The sequence below is a fragment of the Chiloscyllium punctatum genome, chromosome 39 (genome assembly GCF_047496795.1).
Source record: "Chiloscyllium punctatum isolate Juve2018m chromosome 39, sChiPun1.3, whole genome shotgun sequence".
Taxonomy (NCBI): Eukaryota; Metazoa; Chordata; class Chondrichthyes; order Orectolobiformes; family Hemiscylliidae; genus Chiloscyllium; species Chiloscyllium punctatum.
In genome coordinates this window covers 44580037-44599499 of record NC_092777.1, presented here as the reverse complement: position 1 = coordinate 44599499, position 19463 = coordinate 44580037, and the positions used below count along the sequence as shown (strand labels likewise).

Here is a 19463-nt window from a genome sequence, read left to right as displayed (position 1 = left end):
AGAGCAATTTTCAAAATATATGCAATAAACTTCATGCTACAGCCATTTTATGTCCAGACATATGTCTATTTCTTTAAAGGAGACAGAGCCCTCTTAAATTCAATGAAGTCAGAACCTGGTAACAGCTCCCTTTATGATCCCAGCTGATGTTAGTATGAGTAAGTCCCATCCCAGATAGATCGTAGTTCTTTTAATGTGATCATCTCTCACTCAAAGAAGTACACAACACTGCAGATTTAAATTGAACAATAAAGCAGAAATGATTACATGTATGAAGTAAAAGAAAACTAACCAAACTCTGATTATAACAGTTTGAAAGACTTTGAAACACATGGCAAAAACAATAAGGCAAAAGATGTACAGCAGTAGGCAATTTCAGCCGATCAAGTCTGCTCTGCTATTCAATGAGATCATGACTGATCTGATTATCGTCAGCTCCATTTTCTTGCCTATTCCACATAATGCTTGATTCCTTCACTAATTCAAAATCTGACTATGTCGGTCTTGATATACTTAATGATCCAGCCTCAACAGCTCTTTGCAGTAAATAATTCTACAAATTCACAAACCTCAGAAGAAATTCTTTCTCATCTGTCATATGTGCAACCCCTTCTTCTAAGGTTATGCCCTCTTGTCCTAGAATCTCCCACATTTACCCTGTCAATTCCCCTAAGAATCTTGTATGTTTCAATAAAGTTGCCTTTCTTCTAAATTCCAATGAATAGAAGCTCAGCCTCTCCATAACTTTTATCAGTCCAGTGAACCTTCTCTGGACTGCTTCCAATGCCAGTGTACCTTTCCCTAAGTAAGAGGACCAAAATGGTTTACTGTATTCCAGCTGTGGTCTGGTGCCTTATTTGAGCAAAACCTCCCTACTTTTATATTCCACTTAATTTGAAATCAAATACATTGCATTTGCATTGCCTATTGAATGTAAAGAAAAATCCCATAAACTGATAAACACCATCAATTAAAGTTAATCAAAATTCAAAGATTTGGTCCTTCCCTGTCCAATCTGCAGGTGTGACTTTACTGCTTCTCAGTTCCTGTCCTGAGTTGTGAAGTATTTTCCCTGTTATTCTCACAATTGAAAGCATAGACAATTTAAAAAAAAAATCTGCATAGTTTTAGCCAAGTATGCCTGGTCTGGAGGGTTTCACAAATTATCTGAGGTAAGCTATTCCATTACTGCTCTGAACAAGCTCCTTTCTTTGGAGAGAATATGCTTGTGTCTTGACTTTAGTAAGTCCTCCTTTCAATTGCACCCAAAAACAATTGAACTTTTTTCAAAAAAAACTTGCTCATCCTAGATTATGCTACAACTAATGGCTTAAAACTTCCTGTTTCCTGTAATAAAACCAGATAGTTCCAACAAATCTTCATTAACACTCCAGCATGCTTTGCAGTCACCTACTTTTGGACAGGTACTGGTTTTAAATCATGGATCCTGAAAGACTGACCTAGTTAATTTTTTGAAACTCTTCACAAAAATAAGCCAACATCCATATGCCATAACATTGAAATTCAACCTGTAAGAAAAATGATATTGATGTATTTATCACACCTTTGTACTAGACTAGAGATGGAATTTGCATTTGTACAGGGCCTTTCACAATTTCTGGGAATTCCAAAACACGAGTCAATTAGCTTTGAAACAAAATTAATGTTGTACTACATGAAGCACCTCAGATATCCATAAAGAAGTCAAAGGCATTGAGGAAAGATAGTGTGTCATGAATGTGAACTTTTATGGTTCATGATTTTTAGCATATAATTAAGAGATACACAGCTGGAAATACAAGATAATTTAAATGCTGGACGTTGTAAGTAAATGCTGGAATACAAAACAAATTCAGAAGATTATCCATGTTTGTCTAATAGAATTAAAATAGAAGAGACAAGGCTGTAAAAACAGCAGGTATCTTACTTAGATGAAAACGTGGTCTCTGAAAAGCCTGCAATTCAGCAGGATTTGGAACAATATTAGCTGAAAAGCAGTCAATAAACCCTAAGGACACCATGGAACAGACCCCATCATCATTGAAGTTGGACGAAGTTTAAGGGGTTCTCTGCTTTCAATTTATCTGCATGTTTGCTGGGAGAAGGTAGTTACAGTTTGGAGCTGGCTGAATGCTGAAGCAGAAGTGATTCCAAGCAGTTGCTGTTAACAGATTTAAGGAAATTAGGGCGAAGAAGAAATCCCACAAATATTTTAGCTGGACTTGGGTTAAAAGTGGCATTCAAAAAGTATGCTTTAGTTGCCTTGGACACAACTGCTAATGAATTATATCAAGACAGACCTGAACCAACACCTCAGCTGAGACAAAATGTGTGCAGGGGTAATTAATAGCTGGCAGGCTCAAAAGAAGAAAACTATTTCTTACTAAAATGCAGAGTAACGACCAAATGTCAGAAAGGAGTTGATATGCAGGAGGTTGAAATGAGTATAATTTTCAAATTTGATTTTTCAGCGATCTAAATTTTAAAAAATTATTTGGGGACATGGACATTGGTGGTAATTTATTGTGCATCTCTATCATCCTTAACTAAGTATCACCCTTAAATAGGCTAGACAGTCTATTTCAGTGCACTGCAAACATACAATGAAGTATCTTGTCTAGGCAAGGACTGTAGATTTCCCTTCCTAATAAATATTAATAAACCAGCTTTTTTTTAAACAATGTGGCAGTTATATGGGTTCTATTACTAAAATTAATTCCACAAATTCTGCATTTAATTGTTAACTGGGATTGAAACTACCCGTATGCTATAGTGAGATTTGAACTCCTGTTTTTCCATTATTAGTCAAGGCCTCTATTACTAGTTCAGTAACATAACCACAATACTACTGCTCCTTGCTTGAGGAACGTACAGTGTTCAACATGAATGGATAAAACTTGAAAAAGAGTTGTGTTTACAGAAAATTAATGCAGAAGCATGTACTATAAAAAGTGATATTTGTCACAAGATTTTCCTATGAATTCTTTAAGCCAATCGTGGAATGCAGATAATCAATGTGACTTGCATGAAATATTTTCAAAATATACATGATTTCACAAGAATGTATTCAAGACATTTATTATTTAATTATACAAAATATGGAAACATTTAATTAAGCAAACAGCTAGTCATATAATAATGTGCCAAACAAAACCAAAATCTCAATCTATTTAATTCTCATTCATATAGCAGCATTATTTTAAACAATTGTGGTCAGTAAGGTTACACTTTTAAAATGAGAAATCTGAAGTCACAGTACCGAAGCAGTATTTGGGATTCAGGAACAGATATATCACATTTGTCCTAAGTCATGGCTGTTCTACAAATATTGGATGCAACATGAAAATATGCTTAATATTTGAAAATCTTTCACAAAATGCACCAAGCCAAGAAAATAAACAATATATTGTTCTGTTGAGTTCATGCTTCTCTTCAGTACATTTGTCTCTTAATCATGGTTCTCCAGCTACAGGAATTGATGTTCAGATTTACTTGACAACCAACTGGGTTGTTTTTTTTTGTGTAGTAGTGGTCTATGAACTTCTTTGCAGAAATCAATCTTGCTTTTTACCTTGCTTTTTTGGCCTGAGAGGGAAGTAGTAAAAATGTGCATTATTACAGAGAAAACCAGTAAAACATTAAAGGATAATGGTTCAGTGCAATGCTACACAATGTGAAAAGCATAATTTTAAAGAAAATTGTTTTTCATTCTCAATTCGGTTCCCCAATTGAAAGAGATGCCACATTGAACTTGAAATGTTTCTCTCTCCAAAGATACTGCTAGGCCTGTTCAGCTTTTCCAACACCTTGTGTTTTATTACGTACAATTGAGTTCCCAGTTGGCTCCAGGGAAGAACTGGCAAAATGAGTTGTGAATCCATGGGACAAAGTACAGGGTGAAGACGCTTTTAGAAATTTGTTACAACGGTTGTTAATTTTGAGGACTACCCTGGTACTCGAGTTATTAAAAGGACTGACAACATATTGAAAAAATTTACATTATCTATATTTTTATTGTTGACTCTCAATTGTTCCTTGGATAATGAAAGATGTTGTGGAACTTGAAAGTATTCAGAAAAGATTTACAAGAACGTTGCCAGGGTTGGAGGATTTGAGCTACAGGGAGAGGTTGAACAGGCTAGGGTTGTTTTCCCTGGAGTGTCAGAAGCTGAGGGGTGACCTTACAGAGGTTTATAAAATCATGAGGGGCATGGATAGGATAAATAGACAAAGTCTTTTCCCTGGGGTGGGGGTGTCCAGAACTAGCGGGCATAGGTTTAGGGAGAGAGGGGAAAGATATAAAAGAGACCCAAGAGGCAACTTTTTCACGCAAAGGGTGGTGCATGGTATGGGATGAGCTGCCAGAGGAAGTGGTGCAGGCTGGTACAATTACATTTAAAAGGCATCTGTATGGGTATACGAATATGAAGGGTTTGGAGAGATGTGCCAGGTGAAACTAGACTGGGTTGGGATATCTGGTCAGCGTGGATGGGTTGGACCGAAGGGTGTGTTTCCGTGCTATACACCTTTATGACTCTATGAGTTATTCCAGGTTAACAGATTTCATTCAGAATATAATCTGTATTAGCTACTGAATATTCTGTTTACCAGAGACTTATTAAATGTCGAATGGGAACAGGTATTTATACACAACATACTATAGTATCCCTTATTTGTCTCACTAAAGTCTATTTGGCTAGCACCGAGAAAATCCAGTATTTGAGGTTTAAGCCAAATAACTGCAGCTCCTACATGCCTGTGAACACAATGATAATACATCTGGAACAGACTCTGAAAGGTCACATATATTTGAGAACTAGAGTATTCACCAGAGCTAAATATTTAATAAACTTATGAGCAGCATTGCATTTACAGCTGCCAAGTTATTTTTTAAAATATTGGCACAAGGTTTCCACTGCAATAATTTAGTTGGAACTTTAATTTTACAACTGGAAATATTCAAAGATGATGTACCTACTAGAAAAGTATAAGTGACCTATAAATATTTCATTGTTTACTGCAGTCTGAAAATTAATGTTAAATTATGGAAAATATACATAATAATGCACAAATTTTCAGACTACTTTGCAGGTGAGATATTGCTGTACTTTTAATTTGTCTTTCTTTTCCAGCAAAAACTTACATTTACTGTAAAGCAGTTCTTAAGCGCCTGAAACTCATTTGCACACTTGTCCTTTCTGAGGTCCTTGCTCCCCTGAGTATTTGCAGCCACACACCTCCCATATGCTGATGCCTTAGAATCAAAAAGGGAGATGGAATAAACTATTACACTCCAGATAAGTATGATAGCAATGAGAAAGATTTTTAATAAAGACTATACAAGAGTAAATAACAAACATACATGGATCATTTAGTAACTGGTTAGCACTGCTGCCTCACAGTGCCAGAGACCTGGGTTCATTTCCACCTTCAGGTGACTGTGTGGGTTTCCTTCAGGTGCTCCAATTTCCTCCCACAGTTCAAAGATGTACCGTTTAGGTGAATTGACTCTGCTAAATTGCCCAGTGTCCAGGGATGTGCAGGCTAGGTAGATTAGCCCTGGCAATATGGGGTTATGGGGGTTGTGGGTCTGGGTGGGATGCTCTACTAGGAGTCAGTGTGGACTTGATTGACTGAACGACCTGCTTCCTCACGGTATGGATTCTATGTAACAAATAATTAAGCAGTTCAGTCAAAGAGTGAGAGAAATAGGCTCAACAGTCCCAGCAAGAGGGGGAAAAAGGTCTGACATGAGATAGCTGAAAAGTTTTCAGAGTAAAGCATCATTCCCTAGGCTTTGCTGACAATATTGTATGGCATGCAGATGTTTCTTTATTTATTGAAAAATAATTGTCTTTCTCTATGTAAAGATTGCACTTTAACCTTTAGAGTCATCAAACTATTTATCTTTAGCCCCCTTTCATTACATCATCTTTCTTGTTAGCTCTAATGGCCAGTCTCCAAACGTATGCTCATAACACCCAGCTCTCCTGACCAGGCCTTTATGCTATCAGGCTGCCTTATTCACGTTGTCTGCGTACATTTTCCTCCAGTTGAACACCGGAGACAGGTAGAATTTTCAGTCCCTCCATGAAATTCACAGTCCAAGGACATCGTTCTCCTTGCAGGACACTGATTGATATGAATAGGGAATCTAAAAAAAGTGCTGTTCAATAAAGCACTTTGCTTCAACCATAAACATCTTAGATGTCACATACATCACCGTCTTCAAGTTAGCAGAGCCCGAAATACCAAAAAAAACTGAAGAGCTGCAGATGCTGGAAAACTGAATCTAAAACAGAAATTGTGGAGAAACGTAGCAGGTCTGCCAGCAACTGGAGAGAAAGCAAGGAGGAGCAACGTTTCGGATCCAGTGACCCATCTTCAGAGCGGACACTTACACCACAGTAGAGAACCAAGGATTATCTTCAGTTCCATTGCACCATCTGTCACTACGCCCACCTTAATCGCCCCCTTTGCTGCAGCAACAAGCTCGTCTTGCTCAAACCCCACCAGACTTACAACCTCCTACCCCGACAGTGGTTTGACTTTATGATTTGGTCCGGATGTGCGTCTTCCACAGTCCAGTCCCAGTCACCTCAGCCCTACTTCGGTGAACTCCACTCCCTCTATCCCCATTTCTACCCATCTCCCTCTCTAGTTAACAGCTGGACGCTCTTCCCCTGTTGACCTCCGTCTGTCAAACGTCCTGCAACACCGAGGACACTTTATAAATCCATGTGTAACTCTGCAGCGAAGCAGATAGTTTCGCGCTCGGTCAGCCAATCGCTGGATGGGATTTAAATGATTTATGTACCGACCTCTGCGGCACACGCTGCCATCAGGTGTGGGAAGCTCCTGAGCTTTTCCCTGGTGCGGCTCCACACTTCCCGCCGGGGCATCGCCCTGGGCGCGGCCATCTTGCCTCGATGACGCAGTTCCGCTTCCGCAATTCTAACCCCACCCCAGGGAACCCAAACGGGTCGAGGGGGAGGCAGCTCATTGGACGGCGGCAGCTGTCAGTCAAAGGAGACGCGAGGATGGCAACGATCGGGGAGAAAGTGGGCTTTGTACAGCGGGTAGGGGGAGGGGGAGATAAACACGGGGGAAGGGGCGGGGGAGATGAGGGCAAGGGATTGGAGGGAAGTCGCGGAGGAGTGTTGCCGGTGGGAGGGGACCGAGGGGGAGGGAGCTGGGAACGGACTAGAGAGAGGGGAATGGTGGGGGCAAGGTGGAGGGGAGTGGGGGAGGGTCTGGGTCTGGGTCTGGGTCAAAGGGGGAGGGACCAGAGGGAGACGTGGGAGATGGAAGGGACTGGAAAGGAAAGTCAAGGGACGGGGATGGGGAAAAGGAGTGAGAGTGTGAGAGGAGGGAGAGGATGGGATTGTGGAGGGTGGTTCACATGGGATGTTGAGATGGGATGAAGAGAGATGAGAGGAGGAGGGATGAGATGGTTGAGGGGAGGAGAGATGGGTTTGGTAGTGGAGGCGGTGAGGTGCAGTGCAGGTGAGGGGCAGGGGTTTATTTCAGATCTTCAGTGTGCATTGTTTTGCTTTCACTCTTATTATCCAAGTTCCTTACTTCAGCCTGTCTGATCTTTGGGAGCAGGTTGCTGTGTGGGCATCCTCAGACTGCTAATCCCAAATTCCTGCAATTTCTTCACCTAAGTTCAGCTATGTGGGGAAGTTCAAATGAGTTCGGGCAAACTTTGCTATAACTAGATTCCTTTTTAAAAAGATTGCACTATCTTTCTTTGCAGCTTCCTATGTTGATGAAAGCAACATCAGATGATGAAGTACCATGTCCTGGATATCTGTTTGAGGAGATTGCCAGTATCCTTGCATAATGCATTTAGGATTCTTTCTGAGATTAACTATGCAGTGTGCCTTTAGGACGCAAAATTGAATCCTGGCAACAAATTGTTTTTGGTTCTAGTAAATTGCAAAATGCAGTCAAACTTGTAAACACTGGAAGAACAACAGGATTAGACTGTTTTTATGTGGATAAAACCACCTTTCAGTTCTCTACTATTCTCCCACAAACAAATGTAATAAAATCCTTCCACTTTGACTTCTTTCTATTCCCTAGCCGCTACTGTCCTGTCGCAGAGTTAAATATAATTACAAATACAGTTATGCTCATCAGCTCTCCATTGTACAGCTCTGTTGCATTGACCCTCCACAGTTCCACTCCTACCTAACCTGATACAGTCACTACATGCCCAGCAATGCTTTCACCGTCCCTTTCTACATAATCACTTCTGGAGTCATCAAAAATTGCACCTTGGTATTGAGAGTTACTTGTTTCCCTTCATGTTTTAGATCAATTGTGACTTCCCGTTGAGAAGATCAAACATGTTGCTTTTGGCTACGAAAACACACTGTCCCCCATTGACATTAATTCCATCACATTCCTTGGTCTCCTGTCCAGGCTAAACAAAACCCTTTTGTCCTGTTCAGTGGTTCATAATCCACTCTTCTGTGTTACCATTTCATTTATTTTCATTTTTGTTTATTTATTTTATTCCCCACCCTCAGACGTTCCACCCATTATATTCTATATGATGGATGAAATCTTTATCTGTGATTTTTGTCATCTTTAAATGAATTAATTCTAATGCTCTCCTAGCTGGCATTACTAAGCACAATTCTCTGTTCACCCATGAGTTGGGTCTACACTGGCTTCCTGTCGCCAAGATATTCAATTTTAAATCCTTTGTTTTGTTTTCTAATCCTGCCATTGGCCTTACGCTGTCCTTCTCTGAAACCTCCTCTGGATTTCCTTACTTTTTGTTACTCTTTCATTGTCTAACACTAACTTTACTACATTCTCCCTGCATTCCAACCACTGTATCTACCACTGCCATCTTTGCATTATCACTGAAGACAGAGATTTTGCCTTGGAAATCCGACTCAAAGCTCTTTTTACTGTCCTTTAAATTTTTTCAACTTGTGTCTTCTCACATAAAACCTTGAACACTTCCTCTTAAATTTTCCCTTGCATTTTACATTCCCTTGTATAAGTTTTCTTTGGACAGTGGTGTTATTTCCTAACAGGATGGAATTGCAGAAATTTCTCTTGAGTCTGTGGGATTGTGTCGGTGCCTTTTGGAGTACCTGTTGGAGCGACTGCAGAGCAACTCCTGTCATGTTAAACTTAAAGTGAGTGACTCTCCTTTTGGCATCATATGTCCTTTGTCCATTGTACTTACAAAGTTCTTAGTTCTGCAGGGAAAACAAATTTGTTCATCTTCATATCATTTAATTTACAAAAATAAACACTTTTGGCAATCAGCAATATAGACAGTAGTCAGTCAACAGCATCACATAACAGGATCAGGTGAGATGTTCATTGCGCTAAGTTTCTCATCTCTGAGCAAAACTTTTGCAGAATGAAGTACCTGTGTCCCCCACCAGTGTTATTTAAAGGGATCATGATCTATTTACAGGTCAATTGCTATGTTGTTTGTTCTAGCAAGTGGTGCAATTTTGAAACTTTCCTATATTTGACTGAAGTTCCAATCACGTACAGGAAGTAAGCTTGCAATTTTTTAAAATTGGTGACACAGTTGGCTGATGGCACCTTCTGTACTGTTATGACTCTGAAATGTAAAAGCACATGGTGAAACAAGTTGATTTTAAATGAAGTGTGGCCTGATACCCTTCCTCTTGTAATTCAGGATAATTGTGAAATTAAGACAAACAATGGGAAGAAAGAGGGGAAGATTTGGGGGGAGAAAGGCTCTCATTGGTAAACCATATCCATCAGCGTCTTTGGAGATAAATGTTAGCACAGCTTCAGTGTTGACTAGTGCCCGAGATATCTGAACCTTGTTCAGGAGGCCAGGACTGAAGTCTGCCAATTTCTTTCTTATTCATTCATGAGATGTGGGTGTTACTAGCTGAACCAGCATTTATTGCCCACCCATAAATGCACAGAGGACAGTTGAGAGCCAATCACATTGCTGTGTGACTGGAGTCACATGTAGGCAAGGCAAAGTCAAGTAAGAATGGCAGATTTCCTTGCGAAAAGACTTTAGTAATAATATGGGTTTTTCCTGACATCGGCATTAGTTTCATGGTCATCATTAAACTCTTATTTCCATATTATTATTGAATTCAAATTCAACCATCTGCCTGTAACCTCAGCTGCCACCATCAAGAGGCATTGCTGTGGCTTTCAAGGTGACTGTAGTTCTAAATTTTTATATGTGCAAAGCTAACTAGTAGAGACATAACCAACATGTCATCTCATAATTTGTATAAGGGTGGCACTTGAACTCCTTGTTTACAATACAAAACATGCATCATCTAATTCCCACTTGCTCAATGCAAACCTGCTTAGTGTACTGGAGAGTTTACTTAGAATAGAACCTTCCCTCTAGGGTAGGGTATTATTAACTCCACGAGCCTTGCTTTGTATACAGCTGTCCTTCTGAACTGAACCACATCTCTAGTGAGCAGTAGGTATATGATAACAGGCAACATATCATCCATGTTAGTTATCGTGGCAGCAGTCATAGTTTCCTTCTACATCAGCACTCTGCCAATAGTATTCCACCTGGCGTGGTAAATCAAAGACTAATGGGTAACAAGGTTACCAACCCATAACTTTGCTCATGATGCCAGTCTGGAACCTCCACTTAAATGTATAGTAGGTATACAACAAGAACATTATAGAAGGTAACATTGACATTCTCATGCAACACTTCTGTCTGGACCACTTTGGAGTAGTTCTGTAGTACTTAGCTGAGCTGGTATCAAGACTTATGGTGATTTGCTGTATGCTACATACGTTGGTCATTATGAGAGAAGAGCATTGTTAAGCACCTGTCGTTCAAGCAGCACCAGAATGAGGAGCAAATGATGGAAGTTGCAACACAGACTGCTCCTTTCTGTCCAGATCTGATGAAATAACTCATGAGCAATGTTAATAATCTCATGATTTGGAGATGTTGGACTGGGGTGTACAGAGTTAAAAATCACACAACACCAGGTTGTAGTCCACCAGGAGCGGCCCTTAACCCCAAAACCGTCCAACATAATTCCAATTAAACCTGTTGGACTACAACCTGGTGTTGTGTGATTTTTAACTTAATAATCTCAGTCTCACTTCCCATTTGTAAATAAGGCCAAGCTGCTGAACAAAGAGACCTTGGAGTGCAGGTTCATAGCTCCTTGAAAGTGGAGTCGCAGGTAGATAGGATAGTGAAAAAGGCATTTGGTGTGCTGTCCTTTATCGGTCACAGTATTGAGTACAGGAGTTGGGAGGTCATGTTGCGGCTCTACAGGTTAGGCCACTGTTGGAATATTGTGTGCAATTCTGGTCTTCCTATCGGAAGGATGTTGTGAAACTTGAAAGGGTTCAGAAAAGATTTACAAGGATGTTGCCAGGGTTGGAGGATCTGAGCTACAGGGAGAGGCTGAACAGGCTTGGGCTGTTTTCCCTGGAGCGTCGGAGGCTGCGAGGTGACCTTATAGAGGTTTACAAAATTATGAGGGGCATGGATAGGATAAATAGACAAAGTCTTTTCCCTGGTGTGGGGGAGTCCAGAACTAGAGGGCATAGGTTTAGGGTGAGAGGGAAAAGATATAAAAGAAACCTAAGGGGCAACTTTTTCATGCAGAGGGTGGTACGTGTATGGAATGAGCTGCCAGAGGAAGTGGTGGAGGCTGGTACAATTGTAACATTTAAGAGGCATTTGGATGGGTATATGAATAGGAAGGGTTTGGAAGGATATGGGCCGGGTGCTGGCAGGTGGGACTAGATTGGGTTAGGATAGCTGGTTGGCATGGACGGGTTGGACCGAAGGTTCTGTTTCCATGCTGTACATCTTTATGACTCTATGACTCTTGCACTATTAGGCCATTCCCACTAACGTCTGCATTGTATATTATAGGGAGTACTGACTATGTGTAGCAATCATTTAAAACAGCAGATAGTGGGGTGTTAGGTGCTATCTGAATTGCAGTGATTGAGCACTGACAGCTCTGCCCTCCATGCAGGAGTTATTTAATCTCCACAATGTTTTGAGAAACTATGTAGCTTAATCTTCCAGATCTGCCATCCATTTCTTTTTTCAAAGCCTGGGATTAATAACCCTGAGTGTTTTTTCCTAATAGGAATGAGTCTGAAATAACACCACGAAGTCCGGTATCCCGTCACCAAGTCACCTTTCATTAACACATGCACAGTACATGCCACTGAGCCGGCTCCTAGAGTGAGCATAACCTCTGACACTCTTAATTATATCTCTCAGCCAGGACTCTCTAATTGGATAAGATTAACAGCCCCAGTCAGCAAATTCCTATGAGATTTGCCTCACTGAGATGATTAGTACATCCCATCTCTTCTAGCTCCTGGGACATAGGCCCATTCCTTTTCCTGTAGCTTCTCCCTGGACAGTTTTTGACAAGGTCCGGTTGCTCTGACGCTGCCTCAGATACTGTGTCATGTACCAGATCGTAGACCGTGTCTTGTGTCTGGAGCATCTCAGCCGAAATTTATTTCCTTCAGACGGTAACAGCATCGAGGTGGTGTCATCTGCCATGTCCTCAGAGGTTTTCTCAATGCTAGGCAGAGAGGGAAAACCCACAGGTTCTGACGGCCTTGCTGGATGTTCTCTGGGGCTGGGTATGTTTTGCTCCTGGATACTGGATTAGTGGTGCTGGAAGAGCACAGCAGTTCAGGCAGCATCCAACGAGCAGCGAAATCCACGTTTCAGGCAAAAGCCCTCATTCCTGATGAAGGGCTTTTGCCCGAAACGTCGATCTCGCTGCTCGTTGGATGCTGCCTGAACTGCTGTGCTCTTCCAATCCAGTATTTGGTTTCCAGCATCTGCAGTCATTGTTTTTACCATGTTTTGCTCCTGTTCTGTTTGTTAGGTTGCAGCTTTCATATGGTCCACATGCTTGTTCAGGACAGTCTCTCCTACCCGAATTTTGTACGTCATGGGACCTGACCTTGTATCAACTATTCCCATGCGTTCAGCACCAAACCTCGTCTCCTGAAGTAAACTGCCTCCCTCGCTTAGAGGCTAGTGTCCAGCATTGGTATTCCTGATGCTTTTCACCCTCCACTCCAAGTCCAGTAAGAGCAGATATAACCCAGTGTGGAGTCTTCTCCCATTAGCAACTTTGCTGGAGTTATCCCTGTAGTTGTGTGAGGGGCGGTCCTATAATCAAATAGGAACTGGGACAGTTTGGTATTTAGTGAAGCTGTAGACTGTTTCTTTAAGCCTGCCTTCAAAGTTTGGACTCCTCTTTTTGCCAGACAATTGGATGATGAATGGAATGGTGTTGTCCTTATATGTCGAATGCCATTTGACTTTAGGAAATATTCAGATTCTCTGCCGGTAAATGATGGCCTGTGACCAACACATCCAGGACTCAGTGTATTGCAAAAGATGCTTGCAGTTTTTCCATCATCGTCCTCCTGTTTGACAAACTAAGTCCATGCACATTCAGCCTCTTTGAATAGGTGTCCACAATAACCAAAAACGTAGAGGCCCATGAAAGGATCTGCATCATCGATGCGTAACCAGGTTCAGGATTTACCCAGCCATTCCCATGAATGTGTGGGGAGCTGTGGGCAGTAATTCCTGTACTTGTTGGCACTCTGGGCACTGTCCCAGCAATGCAGCTCTGTCAGCATCCAATCCTGGCCACCAGACACATCTTCTTGCTAACATCTTCATTTTGGAAATCTCTGGATGCCCTGATAGGGTTCAGCCACTATCTGGCAGCAACCTTTGCACAGCACAATCACTGTTGCTTCCCAAAATAATATGCGAGGTACCACGTTGGTCTGGTCTTGCTGGGTCCAGAAGGGTTTCGATTCTGGTTGTGATGACCTTTTTGCCACTTGGCCTCCGAGACAGTGTTCCAGTTTGTAATTGTATACAGTCAGAATGAGATCCCACCGCTGAACTCGGCCTGAAGCTATGGGCGGCATGGCCCTGTCTTCTTTGCCTATTCTGCAAACTGTCTTGGTTTGATCATTCTTTCACTTTCCGCCACCTGATTACTGCTTCAACTTTTACACATAAGGCAAATGGCACCGTGCAGAATTGTGGAATTGCTTATTGGTTAACATATAAGTTGGCTTTGGCCCCTTTGATAGTTTCTAGACCTTCCTGAAAACCTTCCAGTATTTGATGAGGACTTCACTTCGGCAGCCATTTTCTATTGGAAAATGTTGAGTCAATCAAGCTGAATCTCTCTCAACCACTTTCCGCTCAACAAGCTTAGACCCGAGCCTTTTACTACAATCAGTGGTAACTGAATCAGCTGCTTCTCATAAGAGACCAGAATTGAAGTTATACCCTTAAACTTAATGGGCGGCACGGTGGCACAGTGGTTAGCACTGCTGCCACACAGCGCCAGAGACCCGGGTTCAATTCCTGCCTCAGGCGACTCTCTGTGTGGAGTTTGCATGTTCTCCCCGTGTCTGCGTGGGTTTCGTCTGGGTGCTCCAGTTTCCTCCCACAATACAAAAATGTGCAGGTTAGGTGAATTGGCCATGCTAAATTACACCGTAGTGTTAGGTGAAGGGGTAAATGTAGGGGAATGGGTCTGGGTGGGTACACTTCGGCGGGTTGGTGTGGACTTGTTGGGCCGAAGGGCCTGTTTCCATACTGTAAGTAATCTAAGTAATCTAAAAAATAAACTGTAGGTGTTCCCTGATATAGATTCTCAGCCTGGTCAAGGTCTTATGCAAACTTTAGGATTCGAGCCCAGAGTGAGTTTTATTAATGACTGGTGCTATGGTCACTGAAACAGTCAGACTGGTATCGACCTCCATTACAACTTGGTTGACCATTTAACCAGATGTTTATTTTGTTTATTTTTTTAATCCGAAAGTTGCTAATCAATTTAATTGTTCCAAACCAGCTTTAGGTGGATTTTCCACAGTGTGCACTCTCCGGGATACTGGTCAAAGAGTTCTCTTACTTAATTCAGTCCTAATGGGATTCACTTGCTATCACAAGTCCACATACTAGCAGCAACAACAATGATTGACTGGCCCAGATCCTTGAGAAAATTTTAATCGTTTGGCTGAGGCTTGGCCTTGCTTTGGGGCTTTACTGTGTGCTGACCTGAGGTACCTCTGTTCAGGATATGTCCTGAGTAAGGCTATGCAATTGCCTTCACTCAGTCGGTCTGGTGAGGGTGTCCACTTCTATTGGCACACCCTTGCCATATTTTCTAAGGACAAATCCAGTTGTAGTCCCTATTTGAAGTCCAGTTGGACTTCATCTGGTATGCATTATTGTACAGTCACATGATTAATTCCAGAAACCAAACATTCTCTTAGCACCTCATTAAAGGTTAAACCAAAATCACATTCTTCTGTCAGTAAACTTAACCTCATCAAAAATCTCAATGCAAATTCCCCTCGTTCTTGTGACTTAGAGTAAAACCAAAAGTGTCTCAGAATAGGGGAGGTTGGGGGCTGTAATATTCCTGAGCTAAATCTGCAACTCTTGAAACGTCTGAATATCTGGTGCCTCAGGGAAGGTTAGGCTCCTAATAACTGGAGTGTCCTCAAGCTGTCAAGAGAATTATTTGTTGCTTTTGATCTGCCCCAATGTCATTTGCCTGGAAAAAGTAACCCATTCTGTCCACATACTGGGCCCGTTCTTCAATGGCAGGATTGAGTCAAGCATTCCAAATAGTGGCATGATGACAGAAATGCTTACCCCAACTCAAAGGTGCCTGGTGGAAGTGAATCTCATCAGGGGTGTGTTTTTTTCATTGCTGTTGAAATAACTCCATAAAGGCTGATATCTGTCACCAAGTCACCGTTTATTTACTCGTGCATAGCACATGATACTGACCCAAGGAACGCAGAGCCGGCTTTAAAAGTGAGCAGAGCCCCTGACACTTATGTTCTTTTCTGTCAGCCAAGGCTCCCTGATTGGCACTGTTAACCCGGTCCCATCGCCCTTTCAGTAAACAAACCGATGTTTTGTATTTTTGGTTTGATATTCTTAATTTTATGCTGTGCTGTCTACTGCTGTAGTCCAATGTGTAACTTAGGAAGTTCCATGGATCCAATTCTCTATGCTTTTAAAAATTAAAGACTTAGATCAAGTTTAGTCCTCCTCATCTCTAGTCAATTTCTGTGGATTCTTTGTTTGTGAAACACTTTATTCCACTCCATTGAGATTTTATTTTTCTGTGCCGTAGGACAATAATCAAAGGTTTGCACAAAAGATCTGTTGCTCAGGTTGTGGATGAGGTTAGCTCACTGAGCTGCTGGGTTATCATGCAGACACTTGGTTCCCATACTGGCTAACATAGTCAGTGTGACTTCTGTGACCCGCTGTTGTAGAACAGATGACCAATGGATATACATCCAAAGTACACGGACCCCACCCACACAGACCAGATCCTCAATTACTATAGCAGCCACCCCAAAGTCCACAAACGGAGCTGTGTGAAGACACTATTCAAAACAGGTGTGACACACTGCAACACACCAGAACTGCACATAGAAGAACAACAACACTTACACAATATCTTTGCTAACAACAGATACCCCAATCAGCTTCGTCTGCCGATGCCTGTGCAATGAGGACACCAAGAATACTCTGTACTACCCACACACTGGCCACCCTATCGTACGTGAAAAACGTATCAGAATTAACTACCAGGCTGTTAAGACCAAGAGGTATTATGGTGGCACACCAACCAACAGCGGCACTACACCAACTATTTACCAGGACTAAGGACATCATAGCCACAGCATGCAGGACAAACGTGGTATATAAAATCTCTTACAAACATGCTCTGCATTGGACAAACAGGTAGAAAGCGAGCCATCTGACTTCACGAACACCAACTGGCTACTAAGCAATGTGATCCACTTTCCCTCACACAGACCAAGGGCCCATCAGTTCAACTATGACAGAGTTACTATTCTAGTACAGGCCAGCCAGAGTATTCTTGGAAGCCTGGTTATCAACCAAAAAGACCATCAACAAACACATAGACCCAGTGTACAAACCACTGCAGAGAAGGCCCGTACGTGACACTCCATTCAACAGACCCGACCCAAAAAGAAAGCAAGCAGGACAGAACAATATCACTTCACAGAAGTTGCACTGATGATGTTACCCGGTATGAAACGGCTGCACAGAGCCATAGTCGTAGAATCATAGTGAGGTACAGCACAGAAACAGACCCTTTGGTCCAACTCGTTCATTTTGATCAGATATCCCAACCCAATCTAGTCCCACCTGTCAGCATCCGGCCCAAATTCCTCCAAACCCTTCCTACTTATCAACCCATCCAGATGCCTTTTAAATGTTGCAATTGTACTAGTCTTCACCACATCCTCTGGCAGCTCATTCCATATACGTACCACCCTCTGCATGAAAAAGTTCCCCTTGGGTCTCTTTTATATCTTTCCCCTCTCACCCTAAACCTATGCCCTCTAGTTCTGGACACTCACACCCCAGGGAAAAGACTTTGTCTATTTACCCCATCCATGCCCCTCATGATTTTATAAACCTCTGTAAGGTCATTCCTCAGCCTGTTGCGCTGCAGGGAAAACAGCCCTAGCCTATTCAGCCTCTCCCTATAGCTCAAATCCTCCAACCCTGGCAACATCCTTGTAAATCTTTTCTGAACCCTTTCAAATTTCAGATTTTAGTGTGGTGCTGGAAAAGAACAGCAGGTCAGGCAGCATCTGAGGAGTATGAAAATCAATGTTTCTGACCGGAGCCCTTCATCAGGAATGGGACTCTGGAATCTAAGCTCTGGTTTCCAGCATCTGCAGTCCTCACGTTTGCCTTTCAAGTTTCATAACATCCTTTCAATAGGAAGGAGACCAGAATTGCATGCAATATTCCAATAGTGGCCTAACCAATGTCCTGTGCAGCCACAACATGATCTCCCAACTCCTGTACTTAATACTCTGATCAATAAAGGAAAGCATACCAAACGCTTTGTTCACTAACCTATCTACCTGTGACTCTACTTTGAAGGAGCTATAAACCTGCACTCCAAGGTCTCCTATGACTCCCTATGACCTCAGCAATACTCCCTATGACCTCACCATTAAGTGAATAAGTCCCGCTAAGATTTGCTTTCCCGAAATGCGGTACCTTGCGTTATCTAAATTAAATTCCATCTGCCACACCTCAGCCCACTGGCCCATCTGATCAAGATCCTGTTGTAATCTGAGGTAACCTTCTTTGCTGTCCACTACACCTCTGATTTTGGTGTCATCTGCAAACTTGCTGACATCCAAATCATTTATTTCAATATGAAAAACCCACAGCTCGGTGAGCTAACCAACTACCACAATAATCAAAATTGAGTACAGTATTCTCCGCGTGGCATTGCCAAGGTCTAATATAATTCATTGATTATTTCCTTACTTGCTTATTCTTTCAAAAATGCACCACCTCTCACTTTTCTAGCTTAAATTCTATTTACTGTGTTTCTGCCCATCTGACTGTCCTGTAGTTTGAGACTTTCCTCCTCACTATTTCTCATACTACCGATTCTTGAGTTATTTGCAAATTTACTATTCATACCTCCTACATTCGTGTCCTAATAGGTGTTGGCACTTGATAAATAATCAAAATTCTTGCCCCTTTTCCTTGATTTTAATCCTGTGTTATTTTTAAATGGTACAACATGTTCAACTTCGTTGTTCTGGAATGTCTGCATTCCTCCAATTCTGGCTTCTTGTGAGTCCTGATTTCTATCATGATATCATTGATGGCCACGTCTGGATTTGCCTAAGTAGGCCTTGAGTTCTGAAATTCCTTGCTAACCTCTCTGCCTCTTAACCTCTCACGTAAGAAGTTCTGAAAATCCTACCGCTTTGATCAGGCTTTGGTTATTATGGTTGATTTCTGTTTCTGTGGTCTTATGTAAAATAAAATCAGAAACGTAAAGCGCTTTGGAAGACTTTACTTTGTTAAAGGCACTTTATAAAAGTGAATTGTTGTTTTTGGATCAACGATGCGAGAATTGCTGTGCATATATTTTGTGTTCATTCTGTGAAATAGACAATGGATTGAGGAATATTTAATTTGTATGCTCTATCTTGCTTCTTTTGAATGTTTGGATATTTTAAATTGAAAATCTGGCAGATCACTCATAGTAGCACTTGGGTTTTAAATTTATGGAAGGTGTGAATTTTAGTGCTATTTTGTTTGAAGTGTTGCCAATAAAATAACACTTGAAAATTAGAAAGCAATATCATGAAACAAAGGAAGTATGTAGTTGTTGCTGAAAGCCGAACTAAATAGGTTTCTCGACTTTCAACAATCTCGCTGAAATTATTTTCCATGGTTATCTGGTAAATACAGTTAAGGGGAAGCTGATAAATAAGTTGATTTCAAAATTCTTGCAAGACAGTACTTTGGTGTGTAGAAAGTTTGTTATAAATTGGCTGTGTAATGACTGAGACGTGTCATAATTTGGCTGCTGCATAAAAGCCAG

General features: G+C 41.6%; 2 protein-coding genes across 3 annotated transcripts in view; one reads left to right on the top strand and one right to left on the bottom strand.

Annotated features, from left to right (window-relative positions):
* Nucleotides 1–3062: 3062 nt before the first annotated feature.
* On the bottom strand, nucleotides 3063–7023 carry ndufaf8 (NADH:ubiquinone oxidoreductase complex assembly factor 8). Its single transcript, XM_072558579.1, has 3 exons — nucleotides 6822–7023; nucleotides 5144–5254; nucleotides 3063–3585 (listed from the first exon to the last, which is right to left on the bottom strand). The coding sequence occupies exons 1-3, from the start codon at nucleotides 6918–6920 to the stop codon at nucleotides 3568–3570; spliced, it is 228 nt and encodes a 75-aa protein (XP_072414680.1). The 5' UTR covers nucleotides 6921–7023; the 3' UTR covers nucleotides 3063–3567.
* The window catches only part of tepsin (TEPSIN adaptor related protein complex 4 accessory protein), a 39359-nt gene continuing 26875 nt past the window's right edge, over nucleotides 6980–19463 (top strand). The window contains exons 1-3 of one of the 2 annotated variants that reach the window (XM_072558576.1): nucleotides 6980–7079; nucleotides 7760–7832; nucleotides 9070–9161. In XM_072558576.1, coding sequence (XP_072414677.1) covers nucleotides 7041–7079; nucleotides 7760–7832; nucleotides 9070–9161 — 204 coding nt within the window. In that variant the 5' untranslated portion in view covers nucleotides 6980–7040. The remainder of the gene's footprint in view (nucleotides 7080–7759; nucleotides 7833–9069; nucleotides 9162–19463) is intronic. The other variant, XM_072558578.1, reaches the window with a different exon arrangement.

Coding starts and splice junctions, on each gene's coding strand:
- ndufaf8 (XM_072558579.1), bottom strand. CDS start 6,920: ATGGCCGCGCCCAGGGCGATGCCCCGGCGGGAAGTGTGGAGCCGCACC. Junction 5,255..6,821: donor TGGCAGCGTGTGCCGCAGAG/GTCGGTACATAA, acceptor TTTGATTCTAAG/GCATCAGCATATGGGAGGTG.